At 36.8% G+C, this 19853-nt stretch overlaps 1 protein-coding gene across 3 annotated transcripts in view; it reads right to left on the bottom strand.

Moving 5' to 3' along the window:
- The window catches only part of Tdrd3 (tudor domain containing 3), a 140632-nt gene that overhangs the window by 51842 nt on the left and 68937 nt on the right, over positions 1 to 19853 (bottom strand). For all 3 annotated transcript variants that reach the window (XM_051160892.1, XM_051160891.1, XM_051160893.1), the window contains 5 exons: positions 19527 to 19598; positions 17057 to 17206; positions 6742 to 6882; positions 5950 to 6106; positions 4940 to 5065 (listed from right to left, as the gene is read on the bottom strand). In XM_051160892.1, coding sequence (XP_051016849.1) covers positions 4940 to 5065; positions 5950 to 6106; positions 6742 to 6882; positions 17057 to 17206; positions 19527 to 19598 — 646 coding nt within the window. The remainder of the gene's footprint in view (positions 1 to 4939; positions 5066 to 5949; positions 6107 to 6741; positions 6883 to 17056; positions 17207 to 19526; positions 19599 to 19853) is intronic.

Genomic DNA, 19853 nt, shown 5'->3' with positions numbered 1-19853 from the left:
TTAAATTTTCAAAAGAAATGGATGAGCTAGTTTTTAAATCAGACATGGTGGGAGTAATCAGACCACAATAGCAGCACAATAAAAAGTCAGGCCTCCACTGCCTGCCCAGGTTCTTGTCTGAGAGCCTGGTGTGAGCCATCTAAGAGCACACTTCCCTTTCTCAGGCTTCCCTTCCCACTGCTCCCACCCACAGCAGTTGCTCAGGTCCCGCTGCTTGCTCTTCCACCTTGACGTGACCTCTACATTCAACTTCTTGACTGACCTCGCGCTTTGATCTTACAAACTTATTATGTCTAAAAGCTAAACTCCAAATTGCTCTTTCCTCTCAAAATAAATTGATGTTCAGAAATGCCAAGCCAAAAAAAGTCATAAATTGGGAAAAAGAAAATATCCTAAGTCCCAGATCTTTAGTTCTTATGAGTAAGACATTTTCTCTCCTCAACCATGCTTATCTGTCAAATGGAAATCACAACATCATTTAGTGTTGGCAAGCCTTTAGCACAATTCCTAGAAAACAGTTCTCAATAAATAGCATCCATCATTTTAAACAGAGAAGAAAACCTTAGAACAGTAAAAATGAAAGAAAAGCTCATGTTGCTAGCATTCTGACAAAGTAAGTCTATATTTAATAAAACAAAGTATCCAAGAAAATTAATTATATATTACACCACAAAGTAAAACTATATAAATTTAGTATCAATCTCTTCAACGGGGATAATCTTCCCCAAGTAACTAATATTTGATTGATATGTTTTACATATATATTTTTTTTTCAAAACTTCATTTTGAGTTACAAGCACAAGTAATAGTATTCTAAGCCATAGTCTGGAAGAACTCACAGACCCATACAATCTCTTTTCAAGGTATTTTATAGACTCTCTTAACATCTAAGTCCTTTGGAGGTTTGGCTGCCAGTAAATTCTGGAGATGTGTGTAGCTTAGTGCTGGCTAAATGACTAGTTTAAGAAAATATTTACATAGGTAATGCATATAACATGTTAAGATTTCTAAAATATGCAGGCTACAAACCACAAGAAACTAGATGCTCTGTTGCTGTGATAGAACACCCTGAGAAACAACCTGGGGAAGGAAGCATTTGTCTGGCTGACATTTCCAGGTCACAGTCCATCAGTGTGTGGAGGTGCAGCTTAGTTCTCAATACCTGCCTAAGCTGCATGGAGCCCTGGGCTCAGCTGCCTGTGCTGAAAAAAAAGTGGCGGGGGGGGGGGGTGGTTAAAAGCTAATACTAGAAGAAATTTTCTAAGAAATGATCAGTTATGTCTGATGGAATATTTAAAAATAAAATTGAAGAAGTGATAGCATACTTCGATCTTCTAGAGGAATTATATATGATATGAAAGTAAATGTACTACTAACCTGTATTAAATTTAACAGAAAAAAATCTTGTCTTTAAAGAAGGATATATATTTTCTCAATTAATTTGAAACACTATACAGAATATGATACATATTTAATATTCTTCAAAGTACTTGAGAACATTTGTATTCTATATTTTGGCATAATGATATGACTTAGAGATGAGATCCAAGTATAAATACCCCAGTGCTGTTAGCATGCCTACAATTTGACTATTATCTGCCATATAAGGTCAGATATGAAATCTCCCACTTTATGGCACTATATCATAACCAAAAAGATCCATATTTTGTAGCCACCTGGGTTTCACAATTTTGGTTTGGAAATGCATAACGAAATTGACACAAGAAGTCCATCCAGAACCAAGCTTGCTGTGCTGGCTGGTTTTTGTCAGCTTGACACAAACCTATGCATATCTAGGAAGAAGGAATCTCAACTGAGGAAATGTCTTCACCACACTGGCCTGTAGGCAAGTCTAGGAAGCATTTTCTTGATTAATGGCTGCTATGGGAGGACCCAACTCAGTGCGAGTGGAGCCAGCCCTGCGCAGGGGATCCTATAAGAGAAGCAGGCTGAATAAGCCACGGGGAGCATCTGCTTCGGTTGCTGCCTCCAGGTCCTTACATTGAGTTCCTGCTGTGATTTGTGACTTCCCTTCATAGAAGACTGTAAACTCTCAGAGGAAATAGACCCTTTCTCCCCAAGCTGCTTGTGGTCATGGTGTTTATCACAGGACTAGAAACCAAACAAAGACAAATACTGACTTTTGGAATCCTAAAACTAAACAAAATCCTGAGACAGCGATTGAAGTGAACAGAAACAAAACACAGAGGCTAAAGAAAGCTCTATTATTCAATGATCTATCAGAATTGTGAATATGTGTGCATGTGTCCATGCACATAAGTGTAAGTGTATGTGTGTGGTGTGTCTAATGCTACATGTGCATGTGTGTGTATGTGAGTGTACATTTATGTGTATACAGGCACACAGGTGAATATGTGTGTGTGCATGTTTGTGTGTATGTGTGTATTTGTGTGGCGTATATGTTATACATGCTATGTACGCATTTTGTGTATTACTAAAAACTGAACTCAGAGCCTCACGCATACTGAGGAAGTGCCTGCCACCAAGCTATGCCTCCTACTCACACATACGTTTTGAAGCTCCAAATCTACAAACCAGTGAATTACAAGTAGTCTTTATAGTGTCAGCTTCTATAAAGACCAAGACAACAATGCTAATATGAACCTAAATCAAACCATGGGATCATAACACTCTTCAGAATGTATCTATCCATTAAATGTTGTTTAGACTATCCTGAAAAGCTTTCCAGATGTTCCTCAGAAAAACGTTCAACATTCCTTACCATCAGTGAAGATATAATATTAGAATGTAATCAGAGAAATATATTCCAGGCTTTAACTCCAATTAAAAGGAAACAATGAAATTACAAAATTCTCTGAAAACCAGTTCAGTCACTTGTTTCAACTGTTTTTTCCTATAAACTGCAGCTCACTTAAGAATACTGTCACTTAGTGGAAGTAAATTAACAAAGGAAAAATAACAAAATTGTATATTCAAAAAAAATACACTTGAAGCAAACACCAATCAAGTGCTCCCATCAATCCTAGTGTCTTCACTGAATAAATGAACACAGAGCCAAGAGAAGAGAGAAACAGCTATGAGCACAATGACTTCTGCCTACAGATGTTTTCATTGTTGTGCAGCTGCTTATCCTTATGCGTGGACTCATGGATTTCTTCCTTATGGTGTCAGCATCATTAGAGTCTGGGACAGAAACCTGCAGCTGATGGAATGAGTGTCTGCTCAGACACAACAGTGACGCAGTAAATCAGCAGTGTTTTCACATCAGCCTGATTAAAGTATTGCCTAACCCATTCAAAACAACTAGTTGGCCTGATTATAGCAACAGAGTTTCCAAATAAAGGTCCAAACATTATTACAGATTATAAATACGCCAGAAAACGCACTGTCATTTATGAGACAAAACAAACCAACTAAGGAGCTCAGAAATGCTTGTTAAAGAAGATTTAACTATTTACTTAGTGAATGTTATCACTTCCTTAATATAAACTTTAAAATCCAGGAAATAAGGGAGCTTAGCAGAAGACATCATAATATGATAATCAGATATGATCTGGCATAGTTATAAACTACAATAACATTTCACTTCCATATGCCGAATCACAGATGAGTTACATACATATTCAATCCCACTAAAAAGAATATGAAATCAAACTCCTCATTTAGGAGGCACCATAAGATGTAAATGTGGGAGTCAGGGGTGGAAAGATCAAGAAAGGTCTGCGTGGGGTACTGCTGAGGGTGGGAGGCTAAGAATACTAAGAAGTCAGGAAGGAGAGCGGTAGGAAGATACAACAGATTTCCCTGCTGACCTTGCAGAAGCAAAACCACGTTACCTGGCCTAAGCCCTGTCCATGTGGCAATGTGAAGGCTGCTTGAAGGAGGTGACAGCAGCCCCAGCAACAAGAAGCAAAGATAACATAACAACAACAACAAAACCACATCAGTCCCGCACCTACAAGAAACCGGCTTCACAGCTTACAGCAAGTGAGCCTGTAAGAGGAACGTGGACACCAGCTTAGCTCACAACTCCAACTGGGACCTTAGCCCACTCTGTGCAGTCATTTGTTACATAGCAATGGAAAAACTAATGTGTCAGTCTTATATCAACAAATACTGCTTTACTATGTTGCCCTTTACAAACTGTCTATATCAAACATAGCTTTTCAAACATTTTCAAAATGTCTTTTCTGTATATGATTGACATAGACATAGCATAATGTATAAGTTATATGTAAATATACATATGCTTATATTTACATATAATCTATATTTATAATTATATAATTTATACAAAATCTAGTAATATGCTCTGGTTTTCATGAGATACAGATACTTAAATTTGTATTAAAAGCATTTTGCTTCAAAATTTATTTGCTTGAATTAAAAAACATGAAAGAAAAGTGATTTTAATCTTTAATCATTTTAAAACAATATTTGCAAACATTTACTATATTCTACATTTGTAAAAAGATACATATCTAACATATTTATTTCTCCTTCCAGTATCTATGTTAATTACTATATATCATTTATGTTAATATTATATATCATGTGAAAAAATATTACATTGTGAAAGCATATTTTCTTAGTAACATTTTCATACACTAGATACATGTGGAGAAAACCGAAGCAGACCAGTTTCACAACTGATCTAAGTGACATAAGGTGTGCTACAGCCAGTTTTCTGAAACAGCCATCTGTTTACACATCTACCTCTGCTGTCTACTAGAGCTGCGGCTGGAGTAATTTCATGACATTACTCAGCATACAATTAGGAGCAAAATAAGTTGGCATTTGTTTTCAGTACGTAAGAATTAAAACTTTCTCCAATGTTTCTGTTAAATGAAATTCACTACAAAATTCTCAGCAACCACCCAGAATAGAAATCGTTATGTACAACTGTAAATGAGATTGGTCTTCTGGAAAGAAATTGACATATTTTAAGTTAGCCTACCTTCTACATTCAAAGTTCCCATTTTAGATTCCAAGAAATCAAATAATGTGCTTGGTGCTGATGGTCTTGCGTTTCCCAGGTCTTCTTCGTCTTCAGGACGTACTCGGCCCCTGCCTTTCCCTCTACCTTAAGGTTTAAAAGTACATACATACATATATGGTGTGTGAAAACAAAAGGAGAAAGCACTAAGACACGGCAATCTGTAAAGCAGGCTGTACATGCATTTCTTCTCACGTCTTCAGTGAATTCTATTCTTTTCCAAAAAAACTGCATTAAATAAAGCTAGTAAGAGTTGTCTTCAGTCCTCTACATGATCTACTGAACATCTGTCAAGTGAATACAGGACTTAGCCTTGAAATAAACACATATCACCTTTTCCATTTTTTCATTTAAAAAGATTTTAACTTAAAATATACTTTATTTCTACATAATAATGTTGAGTTATCAAACTTAGCATTATTGTATCTGTGCATAGTAAAACTTTGTGGATAGTCCTATAACTTAAAGGTATCTCACATATTCACATAAAATTTAGACGCTCACTCTACATACTGAAATGCACATAGGTGGTTATTTATTTATATGTATATACATATGTATGCACAGAAATATTTCTCAATCTGTTTCTTAAATAATACCACTATTCACTACCTGATGACTAAAGAGTAAAACCAAGTAGAAAGTACTATTTGGTTAATTCCAAAAAGTTTAGAGACTGGTAAATCTTCTATAAAAATAGCAGAGCTCTACAAAGAGCTAATAGAACAAGGTAGTGTGCATCATGGCCTCTTTCTTGTCTGTAACAACTCTGACTTAAAAAAAAAAAAAAAAAAAAAGCATACTAGACAGTCTATCTCGAAACAGGAGACAGCCACAGGAAGCAGCCCACATCACCTCTATGGCTCCAAGGCCCATGCGCCTAAGAACCAAGGTGCTATCTAACTCTACAGCCCTCAAAGCATAGAACTCGGCTCGGCCCATCACACAGCCTACTGGCGCATGAACTATACCTCTAGGAGGTGGACCCACGACAGGCTTCTGTTTATTGCTGTTTAGAAGCACATTCAATGCTGCTTCTAAGTTGTTGGCATTATCCATAAGCGCTTGCCTCGATGCTTCTTTACTGAAACCCATTTCTGTTATGTGCTTCAATGCTTTCTCATCAACCTGAGAGGAATAAAGAGAAAGCTACGCTAATGACTGTACATAAGGCCAGATATCCATTAACTACTTATTGTTTTTTAACTCAAATTTTCATTCATAAGTATGGAAAAACTGTCACAGTAACATAAGATCCCAAGTTACTGCTTTTTCAACACTAATAGTCAAGGAAGAATCTGAGTTACAGCAAACTCCATTGAAAATCAAAAGAAGAAGAAAAAAAGAAAAGCTTATGTTATCAATTGGATCTCTGTGAGTTCAAGGCCAGCCTGGTCTAACAAAGTGAGTCCATGACAGTCAGGACTACACAGAGAATCCCTGTCTCAAATAAATAAATAAATAAATAAATAAATAAAATAAAATAAAACAACAACAAAAAAATAAAAATAAAAAAGCTGATGTTATGTTAGAATAAGCTCTTAAGAAAATTATATGGCAAAGAAAAATTTTTATAGTAAAAAGAGGGGGAGATAATTATATTTCCCCATCAACTACCAAAAAAAATACTAATTAAAATAATAATAATGATAATAATAATAATTTACACAGTATCTCAATAAAAATTAAAAGAAATATTTTTTTTAAATAAAAAATATTCAAAGCATAGCATATTTCCTCTATGGCTGACTCACTACACTTACCAGCTCTCTATAGACACCTTCATGTTTGCTCTCTGGTTTGGAAGCCTTTTCCTTCTGTGAAACCTCCCTATTTCGGTGACCAACAGCACCCATATTGAGATTACTTCTGGCACCACCTCCTCCTCCTCCAAATGTCTTGGTCTTTGGATAAGCAAAAATAAAAAATAAGAATAAGATTTTAAGTGTCATATAAACCATGCTATTACTTAAAAATCTGGAAAAATTAGTCACCTAAAGATTACTTATTTTTTACAAGTGAAAATAAAATAACTGATTCTTACAAATAACATAGAGCATAAACATCTACAAGCCATAATATTTCCTTTCTACAAGTCCAAGCAAGGAAAAAAAATTATAAGATTTTAATCAAGACACCAAAACAAATCTATGTGGGCATCAGTACAGACTAAAATAAGGTGAAGTAAACATCATAACAGTAAGTTGTCCAAATTACTCTTAGTATAATATTTGAATATTATTGTAATAATCATCTAGAATCATCTAGAACTCAAGGTTATTCTGAAGGCAGTACTAAACTGACCCAGTAATCAATTAAAGTGTGTCATGTCTGATGGAACATTATATAATCTTAGAAAGTAAACATAACATGAGCAAAGAGTAAAATTAATTGATTAACTCATTATTTCCATTCATCATCTATATCATTCCTTACCAACTATACATAAAATGCTGAGTCTATATATTCACTATATTGCTGACTTATTTGAATAAACTTGAAACTTTATTTAATCTCATTAATCATCTCTTTTTAAAATAATTATGAAAAAAATAGAACCTAAAGATCACTGACTTGCTGATGCACCATCCAAAGAGCATGTATGGTGTGGATCTAGACTCTCTGCTTAGATGTAGTAGATAGGCAACACAGCCTAATTGTGGGTCCCACAAAATGGGGAGTAGGGACTACTCTTGACCTGGACTCTTCCCCACCCCCCACACTGATCATTTCCTCCTGGCAGGGTGGCCTTGCCAGGCCACAGAGGAAGAGGATACAGGTAGTACAGATGAGACTTGATAGGCTGAGGTCACATGTTAGGGGAAGAGGGCTCCCCTTTTTGAGGCCTATGGGAGGGAGGGAGAGGGGATAAGGGAGGGAGGGTGGAATCTGGAGGTGACGAGGGAGGAGGCTACAATCAGAATGTAAGGTGAACAAATTAAAAATTAAAAGTTAATAAAACACATTGACTTAGAAAGATACAAACTCGTGGCAGCAAAGCTTCTCATGGCTTATTCATCAAAAGAAAAATCTTATATTTTTCTGGCTGATACCTTTGATAAAAACAAAAGCAAGTTAAAACTTGACTTTTATTAAAATAATTGTTAAATATATTTTTTAAATGAAAAGAGCATATTATGGATTATTTTATTATATACTACATAATATATTAGGTATATATTATATTAAGAAAGTATCTTAATTTATTTAACATTAAGAAATTATATTGAACCAGATGAAAACATAAAGTAGGGTCTGAAAAATGAGAAATTCATGCCAGACATACAGTAATGGACAGCATTTTCAGTACCCCTTGAATATCGTGTTATTTAAACTTGGCAAAACTCAAAGGTCAAACTGTATCTGGACATTACTATTCATTTGGCTTTATGGAATTTCAGCAAAAATGAAAGTTTCATTGTCATTACTTGTTTAACTTTTTAAAATGTGGTTTTTATAAATGTGGTGTGAAGCCCATTAGACAGGAACTGCAGCACAGCCACACACAGCTTCTGTTTATGGGGAACTCTGTGCTCCTGCCCATGGGCAAACCACTTAATGTTCATCCTTCACTGCCATCTGAAGGTTTTTATACTTAAAAGAGGTTTTTATCCTTAATGAGAAAAGCCAACCTTGTGAGGATTAAAGGACATCATCGATAGGTCAGTGTCACCTCACTCACAGGGCACATGCTCAAATGCAGATGGTAAGTGCTATTTGGTAGAACATGGGTACCGAAAACATCTAGAGCCCCACCTGTTTGAATAAGATTTACATTCCACAACTCCAAATGTGCTTTTTCTTTTAGTGACAATGAAACACTATGCTCATCTATATTTATTTCCTTAACAGTTTCTTTGTATTTTGTGGGCTAAAAAAAAAATAAAAGAATAGCATTTTCACAGTTGTTTCAAGGATTTAAAACAGCTGCAAGCCACAAGCCATAAATAATAAGAGCCACTGCAGCTTCATGGTGGGCGACATGGTGGGAATCCCTAAGATCACCACAAGTGCCTCGCCGTCTCACTGTCCCTCCTAGCACACACATTTCTTCATCTCGGTCACAATTCTTACATCCTCGTGTTCTAATTCTCCAGCCAGGCTTCTGCATCGTCACTGTGGACTCTGCCTGCTCTCTTACTTTTTAAAACTGCAAGTGCTCACCATGCCGAGATGAATGTAGACGGAAGCAGTAACGTCAAAGCCACAGCATCACTCAATATCCTACAACACTTTGCATCTGCCTTGGGCAGCACTCCCTCACTCCCTTTGCCTCTCCTCTGCTATAACCCTGAATCTCTCAGACACCCTCCCTAACTTCAAGTGTTCTGAAATCAACAATTTGCTCCACCTACAGAGAACGAAGAAAGAAACCACCACTTCCTTTCCTAAATCCATTTGGTAACCTCCCATCTTCTCTACGATTCTCATCTTCCTTCTATACAACCAGTGTCCAAGAAGCAGCCCAAAGTAAGTGTTTTAGGTACATGTTATCGCTGTGAGCAAAACACTCAAAAGCTTGTAAGTTCTAGGTAATAAGTCAGTGTCTTTTTGACACTCTGGTCCTACAGTAGACGTCCAGTAGCTCTTATTTGCATTTACACGCTGCTTGCTTCTTCCACAGAGCACCTTGCTGTTTCTTTCACATCTGTTTCTCTTTGAAGCCTTTTCTGTAGCTTTCTTTTTTCCACAGATCATTCTTCCTTAGCTCTAGCAACAGTTAATTCTCTCACCTCCTTCATATCATAGGTCAAATTTCATTGTCCTCAGGCACAATAAGGCCTATGTATATAAAGTTGCTGTGTGAAGTTTAGCTATATGTTTTGTTATTTACAATATAGATTGTTCATTACGCTACATGTCAATTTATTAATTAAAATTGCTTCTGGATAACACTGGACAAGTACCACATACTTAACTTAGAGCCTCCACAAATTCATACACAAATTGAGGAGTTTTGAAACCCATTTCAGTCCTTCAAAGCTATGATTCTTTATACTTGTGAAGAAAACATGTGATGAGTTGTAATATATAAACTGAAGTACATTATAACATTAACTATGTACTTCAATATATAGGCATTTGTAAAACTCAAACAAAACCTTAAGAGGAAAGCTTGAGATACATGTGAATCAATGTAACAAGTTATATCAAATATCTTCTCATATAAATGACATAAAATACACTTAATTTAAGGTTCTTAAGTGCCTTAGGATGAAGAGCTTTCTAAAAAATACCAGCACTCGTGATTACTGTTACAAAGGAGAGCCGTGATCTGTGCAGGGTGTAAGGGCTGCTACAGATGTTTCAGAAATGACCAATTATAACCACCACAGCAGTCCAGTATTGCTCCTAAATTTCACAGATGTAGCAAATAGGACACACTAACTTCGTCAATTCAGCACTTTGAGGCTGCCTGATCCCAGAGGGTTTGTGTTCAGCCCTACCCTAAACTGAAGTTAGGAAGACAGAGGAAGGACATCCAAACATCAAGTTTTCTGGTAAAGCATTTAAATAGAAATAAAATTAAATTAAAAAGTGACTATTCCAGAGACCCAGAACAATTGCAGGACCCACACCACAGGGGAGCTGGAGATCACTGGCTGTGAGAGTCCAAAACAACAGGGCTAACCTTCTGCCATCCACACCAGTGAAGCATTAGAGCTCCCAGCCTAGGGAAATCTTGAGAAAACAAGTGAATCTATCATCAGACTCCCTCCATCCAACTCTGGAAGCTACCCAACAAAAACAGAGACGGCAAGATGTCTAAAGGACAGCGAAAAAGCATACGCAAAAAAACCCAAAACAACATGGCTTCTCGAGTTTCCAGCTATCCCAAAGAACACAACCCAGAGAACTCAAATACAATGGAAATACAAGAAAATGACCTCAAATCCTTAGTAATGAGATGGTAATGGAGGAAACAAATAAAATTCATAATCAAATGCAGGAAGATGGAGACAAACAGGTGAGAGACATAAAAGAGGCACATAGAGTGGAAATGGAAAAATTGCAGGAATATACAAACAATCAGATGAAAGAAATCAAAAAATCAGTTCAAGATCTGAACATGAAACTGGAGTCAATGATAAACACACAGACAGAGGAAAAACGAGAACGTGAGACCTCAGAGAAGAAGGCGAGCAACACAGAGGTGAGCTTTTCTAACAGAATCCAAGAGATGGAAGAACAAATCTCAGGTCTAGAAGATACAATCACAGATCTTGAAGCAACCATTAAAGAAAACGCCAAATCTGGAAAACTCCTGACACAAAACATCCGAGAAATTAAGGACACCATGAAAAGAAGAAATTTGAGGATGATAGGCATTGAAGAAAGAGAAGATATCAGATTCCAAGGCCCTGAAACTATTCTCAACAAAATCATAGAAGAAAATTTCCCCAATCTAAAGAAAGAGATGCCTATAAACCTACAAGAGGCCTACAGAACACAAATTGAATTGACCAGAAAAGAAAAAGTGCCCATCACATAATAATCAAAACACAAAACATGCAGAACAAAGAAAAAATATTAAAAGCTCCAAGGGAAAAGGGCCAAATAACATTTAATGGCAAACCTATCAGAATTACACCCGACTTCTCAGCAGAGACCATAAAAGCCTGAACGGCCTGGACAGAGATCCTGCAAACCCTAAGAGACCACAGATGCCAGGCCAGACTACTTTACCCAGCAAAATTATCAATAGCCATTGATGGAGAAAACAAAATATTCCATGACAAAAACAAATTCAAACAGTACCTATCCACAAATCCAGCTTTACAGAAGGTACTAGAAGGAAAACTCCATCCCAAAGGGTCAAGCTACAACCAAAACTACTCAGGAAAGAGATAACTATCCCACGGCAAAAACACAACTACACAAACGCTCGACTGGAAACAATATCAAAATTAAGACTCTTAACAGTCACTGGTCACTAATATCTCTCAACATCAATGGTCTCAATTCTCCAATAAAAACACACAGACTAACTGAATGGCTGCATAAACAAGATCCAACATTCTTCTGCATTCAAGAAACACATCTCACCCATAATGATAGGCATTACCTCAGGGTAAAAGGTTGGAAAAAAATATTCCAAGCAAATGGTCACAAGAAGCAAGCAGGCGTAGCCATTTTAGTATCAAACAAAACAGACTTTCAACCAAAATTAATCGAAAAGGATGAGGAAGGACACTTCATACTCATCAAAGTCAACCAAGATGACATCACATTTCTGCTCCCAATACAAGGGCATCCACATTTGTAAAACATATGCTAAAAAAGCTTTACCACACATCGATCCCCACACAATAATAGTGGGAGACTTCAACACCCCACTCTCATTGGATGATAAGTCATTGAAACAGAAACTAAGCCGAGAAACAACATCATTAACCAATGCCACGGGTCAAATGGATCTAACAGATATCTATAGAACCTTTCACTCAAACAAGAAAGAATATAGCTTCTTCTCTGTACCCCATGGAACCTTCTCCAAAATTGATCACATCGTAGGTCACAAAGCAAGCCTCAATAGATACAAGAGGATTGAAATAATACCTTGTATCCTATCAGATCACCATGCAACTCAACAACAACAGAAATAACAAAAAGCCTACACGTACGTGGAAACTAAACAACTCTCTGCTAAATGACACCTGGGTCAGAGAAGAAATAAAGAAAGAAATCAAGGAGTTTCTGAAATTCAATGAAAATTAAGGAACAACATACACAAATTTATGGGATCCATTGAAGGCAGTGCTAAGAGGAAAATTCATAGCACTAAGTGCCTTTAAAAAGAAATTGGAAACATCGCACATAAGCATCTTAACAACACAACTGGAAGCCCTAGAAAAAAAAAGAAGCAGAAACACCCAAGAGGAGTGAGTAGACGCCTGGAAATAATCAAACTCAGGGCTGAAATTAACAAATTAGAAACTAAGAAAACAGTCCAAAGAATCAACAAAACCAAAAGCTGGTTCTTTGAGAAAATCAACAAGATAGACAGACCATTAGCCAAACTAACTAAAAGGCAGAGAGACAGTATTGAAATCAACAAAATCAGAAATGAAAAGGGAGACATAACAACAGACACTGAAGAAATACAAAGGATCATAAGATCCTACTTTGAAGGCATATACGCCACAAAATTTGAAAATCTAAGGGAAATGGATGATTTCCTTGATCAATTTCACTTGCCAAAGTTGAGTGAAGAACAGATAAACAAGCTAAATAGTCCCATTTCCCCTACAGAAATAGAAGCAATCATCGATGGTCTCCCAACCAAAAAAAGCCCAGGGCCAGATGGTTTCACTGCAGAATTCTACCAGACCTTCAAGGGCGAGCTAATACCGATACTATTCAAGCTACTCCAAAAGATAGAAATGGATGGAACATTACCAAATTCACGCTTTGAGGCCATAGTCTCATTGATATCTAAACACCTCACAAAGACTCAACAAAGAAAGAGAATTTCAGACCAATTTCTCTTATGAACATCGATGCAAAAATACTAAATAAAATACTTGCAAAACGAATACAAGAACACATCAAAGATATCATTCATCATGACCAAGTAGGCTTCATTCCAGGCATGCAGGGATGGTTAACATACGGAAATCCATCAATGTAATCCACCATATAAACAAACTGAAAATAAAAAACCACATGATCATCTCTTTAGATGCAGAGAAAGCATTTGATAAAATCCAACACCCATTCATGTTTAAAGTTTTAGAGAGATCGGGGATACAAGGCACTTTCCTCAACATAATAAAGGCTATATACAGCAAGCCAATAGCCAAAATCAAAGTAAATGGTGAGATACTCAAGGAAATTCCTCTAAAATCGGGAACAAGGCAAGGCTGCCCACTCTCTCCATATCTCTTCAATATAGTACTCAAAGTTCTAGCCAGAGCAATAAGACAACGAAACGAGATCAAGGGTATCCAAATGGGAAAGGAGGAAGTCAAATTATCCCTATTTGCAGATGATATGATAGTGTACATAAGTGACCCTCAAAATTCCACCAGAGAAGTCCTACAGCTGATAAACACCTTCAGCAAATTAGTTGGATACAAAATTAACTCAAAAAAGTCTATAGCCTTCCTATACCCAAATGACAAGCTTGCAGAGAAAGAAATTAGGAAAACCACCCCCTTCACATTAGCCACAAGCAATATAAAATATCTAGGAGTTACTCTAACTAAGCAAGTGAAGGACTTGTATGAAAAAAATTTCAAAACTCTGAAGAAAGAGATTGAAGATGACCTGAGAAGATGGCATGATCTTCCTTGCTCATGGATCAGGAGAATTAACATAGTAAAAATGGCCATCCTACCAAAAGCAATCTACAGATTCAATGCAATCCCTATCAAAATACCTACACAATTTTTTAAAGACATTGAAAGTTCAATTCTGAACTTCATATGGAAAAACAAAAAACCCAGAATAGCTAAAACAATCTTGTACAATAAAAGGTGCTCCGGAGGAATCTCCATACCTGATCTCAAACTGTACTATAAAGCAATAGTAATTAAAACAGCATGGTACTGGCACAGCAACAGGCTGGTTGATCAGTGGAATCGAATCGAAGACCCAGATATGAATCCACACACATATGGTCACTTGATTTTTGACAAAGAAGCCGAATCCATTCAATGGGAAAAGGATAGCATCTTCAACAAATGGTGCTGGTCTAACTGGAGGTCTATGTGTAAAAAAATGCAACTGGACTCATATTTGTCACCTTGCACAAAACTCAAATCCAAGTGGATTAAAGACCTCAACATAAAACCAAAGACACTAAGTCACTTAAAGGAAAAAGTGGGGAAGAGTCTGGAACATATTGGCACAGGAGACAACTTCCTGAACAGAACACCAACGGTCCATGCCTTAATGTCAACCATTAATAAATGGGACCTCATGAGGCTGAGAAGCTTCTGTAAGGCAGGAGACACTGTCAAGAGAACAAAGCAACAGCCTACAGACTGGGAAAAGATCTTCACCAACCCTACAACTGACAAAGGTCTAATATCCAAAATATATAAAGAACTCAAGAAATTAAACACCACCAAACAGAATAACCCAATTGAGAAATGGGACTTGGAACTAAACAGAGAATTTTTAGCAGAGGAATATCAAATGGCTGAGAAACACTTAAAGAAATGCTCAACCTCCTTAGTCATCAGGGAAATGCAAATCAAAACAACTCTGAGATTCCATCCTACACCCATCAGAATGGCTAAGATCAAAAATTCAAGCGACACCACAGGCTGGCGAGGATGTGGGGAGAGAGGAACACTCCTTCATTGCTGGTGGGAATGCAAACTAGTACAGCCACTTTGGAAATCTATCTGGTGCTATCTCAGAACTGGGAATAGGGCTTCCTCAAGACCCAGCTATTCTACTCCTCGGAATATACCCGGAAGATGCTCCAGCACACAACAAGAAAATTTGCTCAACCATGTCCATAGCAGCCTTATTCATAATAGCCATAACATGGAAACAGCCTAAGTGTCCCTCAGTAGAAGAATGGATAAAGAAACTGTGGTATATATACACTATGGAATACCACTCAGCTATTAAAAACAAGGAATTCCCGAAATTTGTGGATAAATGGATTAAGCTAGAAATGATCATAATGAGTGAGTTAACCCAGAAGCAGAAAGACTCAAATGGTATATACTCACTTATAACTGGACAGTAGCCCAAGGGGCATGTCCCATGAAAGTCTTCACTTACCAGGAAACTGGGACAGAGGGGAGGACATCCTATTGGGACTCTAAATGAGAGAAGCATGGGAGAATAGCAAAGTAGAAGGATCCAGAGGGTCCTAGAAACCTACAAGTAGAACATTATAATAGGCAGATTTGGGCCCAGGGGTCCCGGTCAAACTAACGCACCAGCCAAGGACAATATAGGTGGTAAACTTTAAGCCCCTACCCAGATCTAGCCAACGGTCAGAACATTCTCCACAGTTGAGTGGAGAGTGAGATATGACTTTCTCATGTACTCTGGTGCCTCACATTTGACCATGTCCCCTGGAGGGGGAGACCTGGTGGCACTCAGAGGAAGGACAGCAGGTTGCCAAGAAGAGACTTGATACCCTATGAGCATATACAGGGGGAGGTAATCCCCCTCAGGAACAGTCATAGGGGAGGGGAATAATGGCAAAATGCGGGGGGGAGGAGAGGGAAGAATGGGAGGATACAAGGGATGGGATAAACATTGAGATGTAACAAGAATAAATTAATAAAAAAATTTTTTTAAAAAAAGGAAAAAATAGTGACTATTCACAAACCTTCACTGTGTTGTGAATGCAGGAAACTATGTCAATTTTCATGAATAAAAAGTTCTAACCAAAAATAAAATTCTAACCAACAAAATCACAAACAAAACTTTCTATCAAAATCTGAAAAAAAAAAATCAATCAACAGAAAAAAACAACTTAGTCTCAGTAAGCAAAAAATTCAAAACAATTTAAGGTATATAAGATGGAGGGTATGTGTATGCATGTACATGTGTACATTATAAAAACACTTATTAGTCCTAAAAGTAACATGTTTTCTGTAATTTAATTAGCACAAGAATAAGCTACCAAGACATAATTCTGATGTACCAATTGATCCAGGTTCCTAACTCATTCCTCACAAATCTCACTTTCAGAAGCAAGCAAGCTTTACAGAGGGAGAATACCTTGAGAAAGAAGTAACTAGCTCAACTAGTAACAGAAAGCCCTCTGCTATGATCTAAAAAAGAAAGAAAGAAAGAAAGAAAGAAAGAAAGAAAGAAAGAAAGAAAATGTGTTCATTATTTCACTAAAAAAGAAAAAGAGGGCACAGAGGACAGATGACTTGCTAACAGAAGTATTTACTAGAATTGCCAAGGTGACTTGGAAAAAGAACATAGAAATACAACACACAGGCTTAGCCCCTATAGAGGAGGGTGACACTCTGCTACGTCTGCACTATAAAAAGACAGTGCCAGGAAAACATTTGGGAATTTATGTGAAAAGAAATAATGACCATGAATAATTAAAGAGAATGCAATGAGAGAAATTTGTGAAATTTTTCTTACCTCTTTGCTCTTTGCAACCTCTGCAATTGCAGCTGTCCTTTGTTTTTCAAATTCATCATTATCATTTGTAGGTTTGACAGGCATGGAAACTTGTAGTGTCTTTCTTCGATCAAGTTCTCTGCTATCCACTTGGACAGTAGATGCACATTTCTAAGAAAATTAGTTCATATCATTTAACAATTCCAAGAGAAATTACAGTTCTTTATAGAAAGAACTATTTCCTCAAAAAAAGTTTATATTTCTTATCATTGGTAAAAGCAAAACTACAACTCCACCCAACAGAATTAAGAAGTACAAAGTTGATTACAACATAATTTTTAAATAAATATAACTTAAAGATTATATGTATGTGTGTGCATATACATACATACATTCGCTCTCGCTCTCTCTCTCTCTCTCTCTCTCTCTCTCTCTCTCTCTCTCTCTCTCTCTCACACACACACACACACACACACACACACACACACACACACACACACAACTCTCCTGAACGAGGCCACACATTTACAAAACATACTAGGCTGCAAGACCCAAGTTTCATTTTAGGGTAAAAACTTAAAAATACTTGTAGATTTCAAGCTGTCTACTTTAACTAAAGCAAGGGAAATTTGATTTGTAATTATGAGTTCCATTTTCACATTACACCACAATATCCATGAGTCAGGCAGCAGACTTGTTAACATGTAATAAAATGTGTCTGAACTTGGAAATCAAAGCATAAAAACATGTCTTTTGCACCAGTTAAGATGCAGTTTTATCTGTTTCTTTTTTTATACAGTTTATATTTTTAATCTCACGATTTAATTCAGGTGTCTCCATCTGAAAACAATCCCTGAATTATCATCTCCACACCAGCACAAGTCCTCTAAAGTGACTGAGTTTTTCCCTCAGCTCATTAACCAGAAGAAAGGGAGAAGAGGAAATATTCTCAAATGTGTTACACAAACACAGTATTTTTTCTCCAAGATAAACAAGCTGTTTTATCAACACAGAGCCAGCACTATCATTTAAACCACCTACAATACTGTAATATGCTGAACATGAATTGTTCAGAATGAATAAAAATAAATACTATCACTGAAACTAACCCTTTTGTTATACTTCCTAGTCCCATAAAACATTTGAACCTCTGGACAATAATTATATCATTAATTGTCTCTAGAAAAACACCGTTTTATATCTTAAGTAATTTAAGGAAAAATTTACAAATGTCTCAGAAAAATACATTTTGACAGGTATGCTAATTATTATTTTCTTTTTTTGTTTTTGTTTTTTTGTTTGTTTGTTTGTTTGTTTTTGTTTTTCGAGACAGGGTTTCTTTGTGTAGCCTTGGCTGTCCGGTGCTTGCTTTGTGGACCAAGCTGGTCTTGAACTCATAATGATCACAGCCTGTCTCTACCTCCCAGAGTGCTGGGATTAGAGGCATGTACCACCACGCCTGGCACTATTATTTTCAAGTATAAATGACTATACTATTCATTCTGGGCTCTTTTATTATAGGCAAAACTTTACTACCATGGAACACAACACTGGGCTTCCTCTCTACTTTTATCTTTAAAGGGTGCAGGCAGGGAGAGTATGGTTTTTTGCATACTTAAAAAATGGCCACGATACAAAAATGACTCTAATTTAATTCTAAGGATAGCTCATAAAAATTATTTTAAAGATACCAATCAACTGATCCTATCCCATATCTTCATATCAAAATATCTAGATATCTTTTTAAGGCCAAAATTTCAAATAAGAGCCAAATAAAATACAAGATAAAATGTTGGTTTCAATTTAATATTTTTCTGACCCCAATCACCTTCACTGTAGCCAACATTCTGTAAGAAAGAAAGAGGGAACACAGTCTAAAACATTGGTGGTAGGAAAGAAAACAAAGCCAGCAGCCACAGGAATTCCTCCAGCCCCATCTGCCCCTATGCTTCCGCCATCACAGCCATGTACTCAGCCTCTGAAACTATAAGCCCCAATTACATACTTTCTTCTAAAAGTTGCCTTGGTCACAGTATTTTGTTATAATAAAAAACTAAGACAAAGGGTTAAAAACTAAGGACTGCACACTGAATTGTTTACTTTTTTTATAGAATAACAATCCTGGCTGCTGTAATTGAAAACATCACAGAGAAACAACATTAAGTTTCTGATAAAGATGTATAACAGGATGCAGGCGAGGCTGAAGAACACAACTTTGGGGAATTCTTAACATATTTTTTACATCTTTACTTTTAAAATTCTTATTTAAAAATATTTTTCATTAACCTATTTTAGTTAGCTGTAATTTGTTCTTCATATATAACTCTTGATTGCTTCAATCTTTGGGGTAACGGCAGAATTATTAAATCCTGTGGTCTTCATATTTCCATATAACTCCAGTAAACAGTTCAGCCCAAGGGCATACACAGTGTAAGCACAAGGAAGAGCATTTGTTCCTGACTGAATCCACCTGCTGGGGGAAAGTTCTTACCTGTCCAAAAGGCAAAAAGGGAGGCGGGCCACCTTCAGTTCCAATATTGCTTCTGTTATGTTTCAATAAGCTCTGTTTAAAAACAAAAGCAGTCACAAAGCATAAGTCACACATATAAACACACTAGACCCCATGCAGATGCACCAGAAACGCACTGCTTATGGGAGACTATCAAGGACACAAGAGCCTTCTATAAAGCACTGCACCCTCCAAAACAGGAAATACTGTACTCTGTATTTCCATAACCTGGAAAAAAGTTCTTTCCTCACCTCTCCTGACCAAAATACAATCAAGCTTAATCTTTGGAAATATTGTTCAAGATGTTGT

This window comes from Acomys russatus, chromosome 18, assembly GCF_903995435.1.
Source record: "Acomys russatus chromosome 18, mAcoRus1.1, whole genome shotgun sequence".
Lineage (NCBI taxonomy): Eukaryota > Metazoa > Chordata > Mammalia > Rodentia > Muridae > Acomys > Acomys russatus.
The sequence above is the reverse complement of the archived record's forward strand: the minus strand, read 5'-3'. Positions and strand labels throughout refer to the sequence as shown.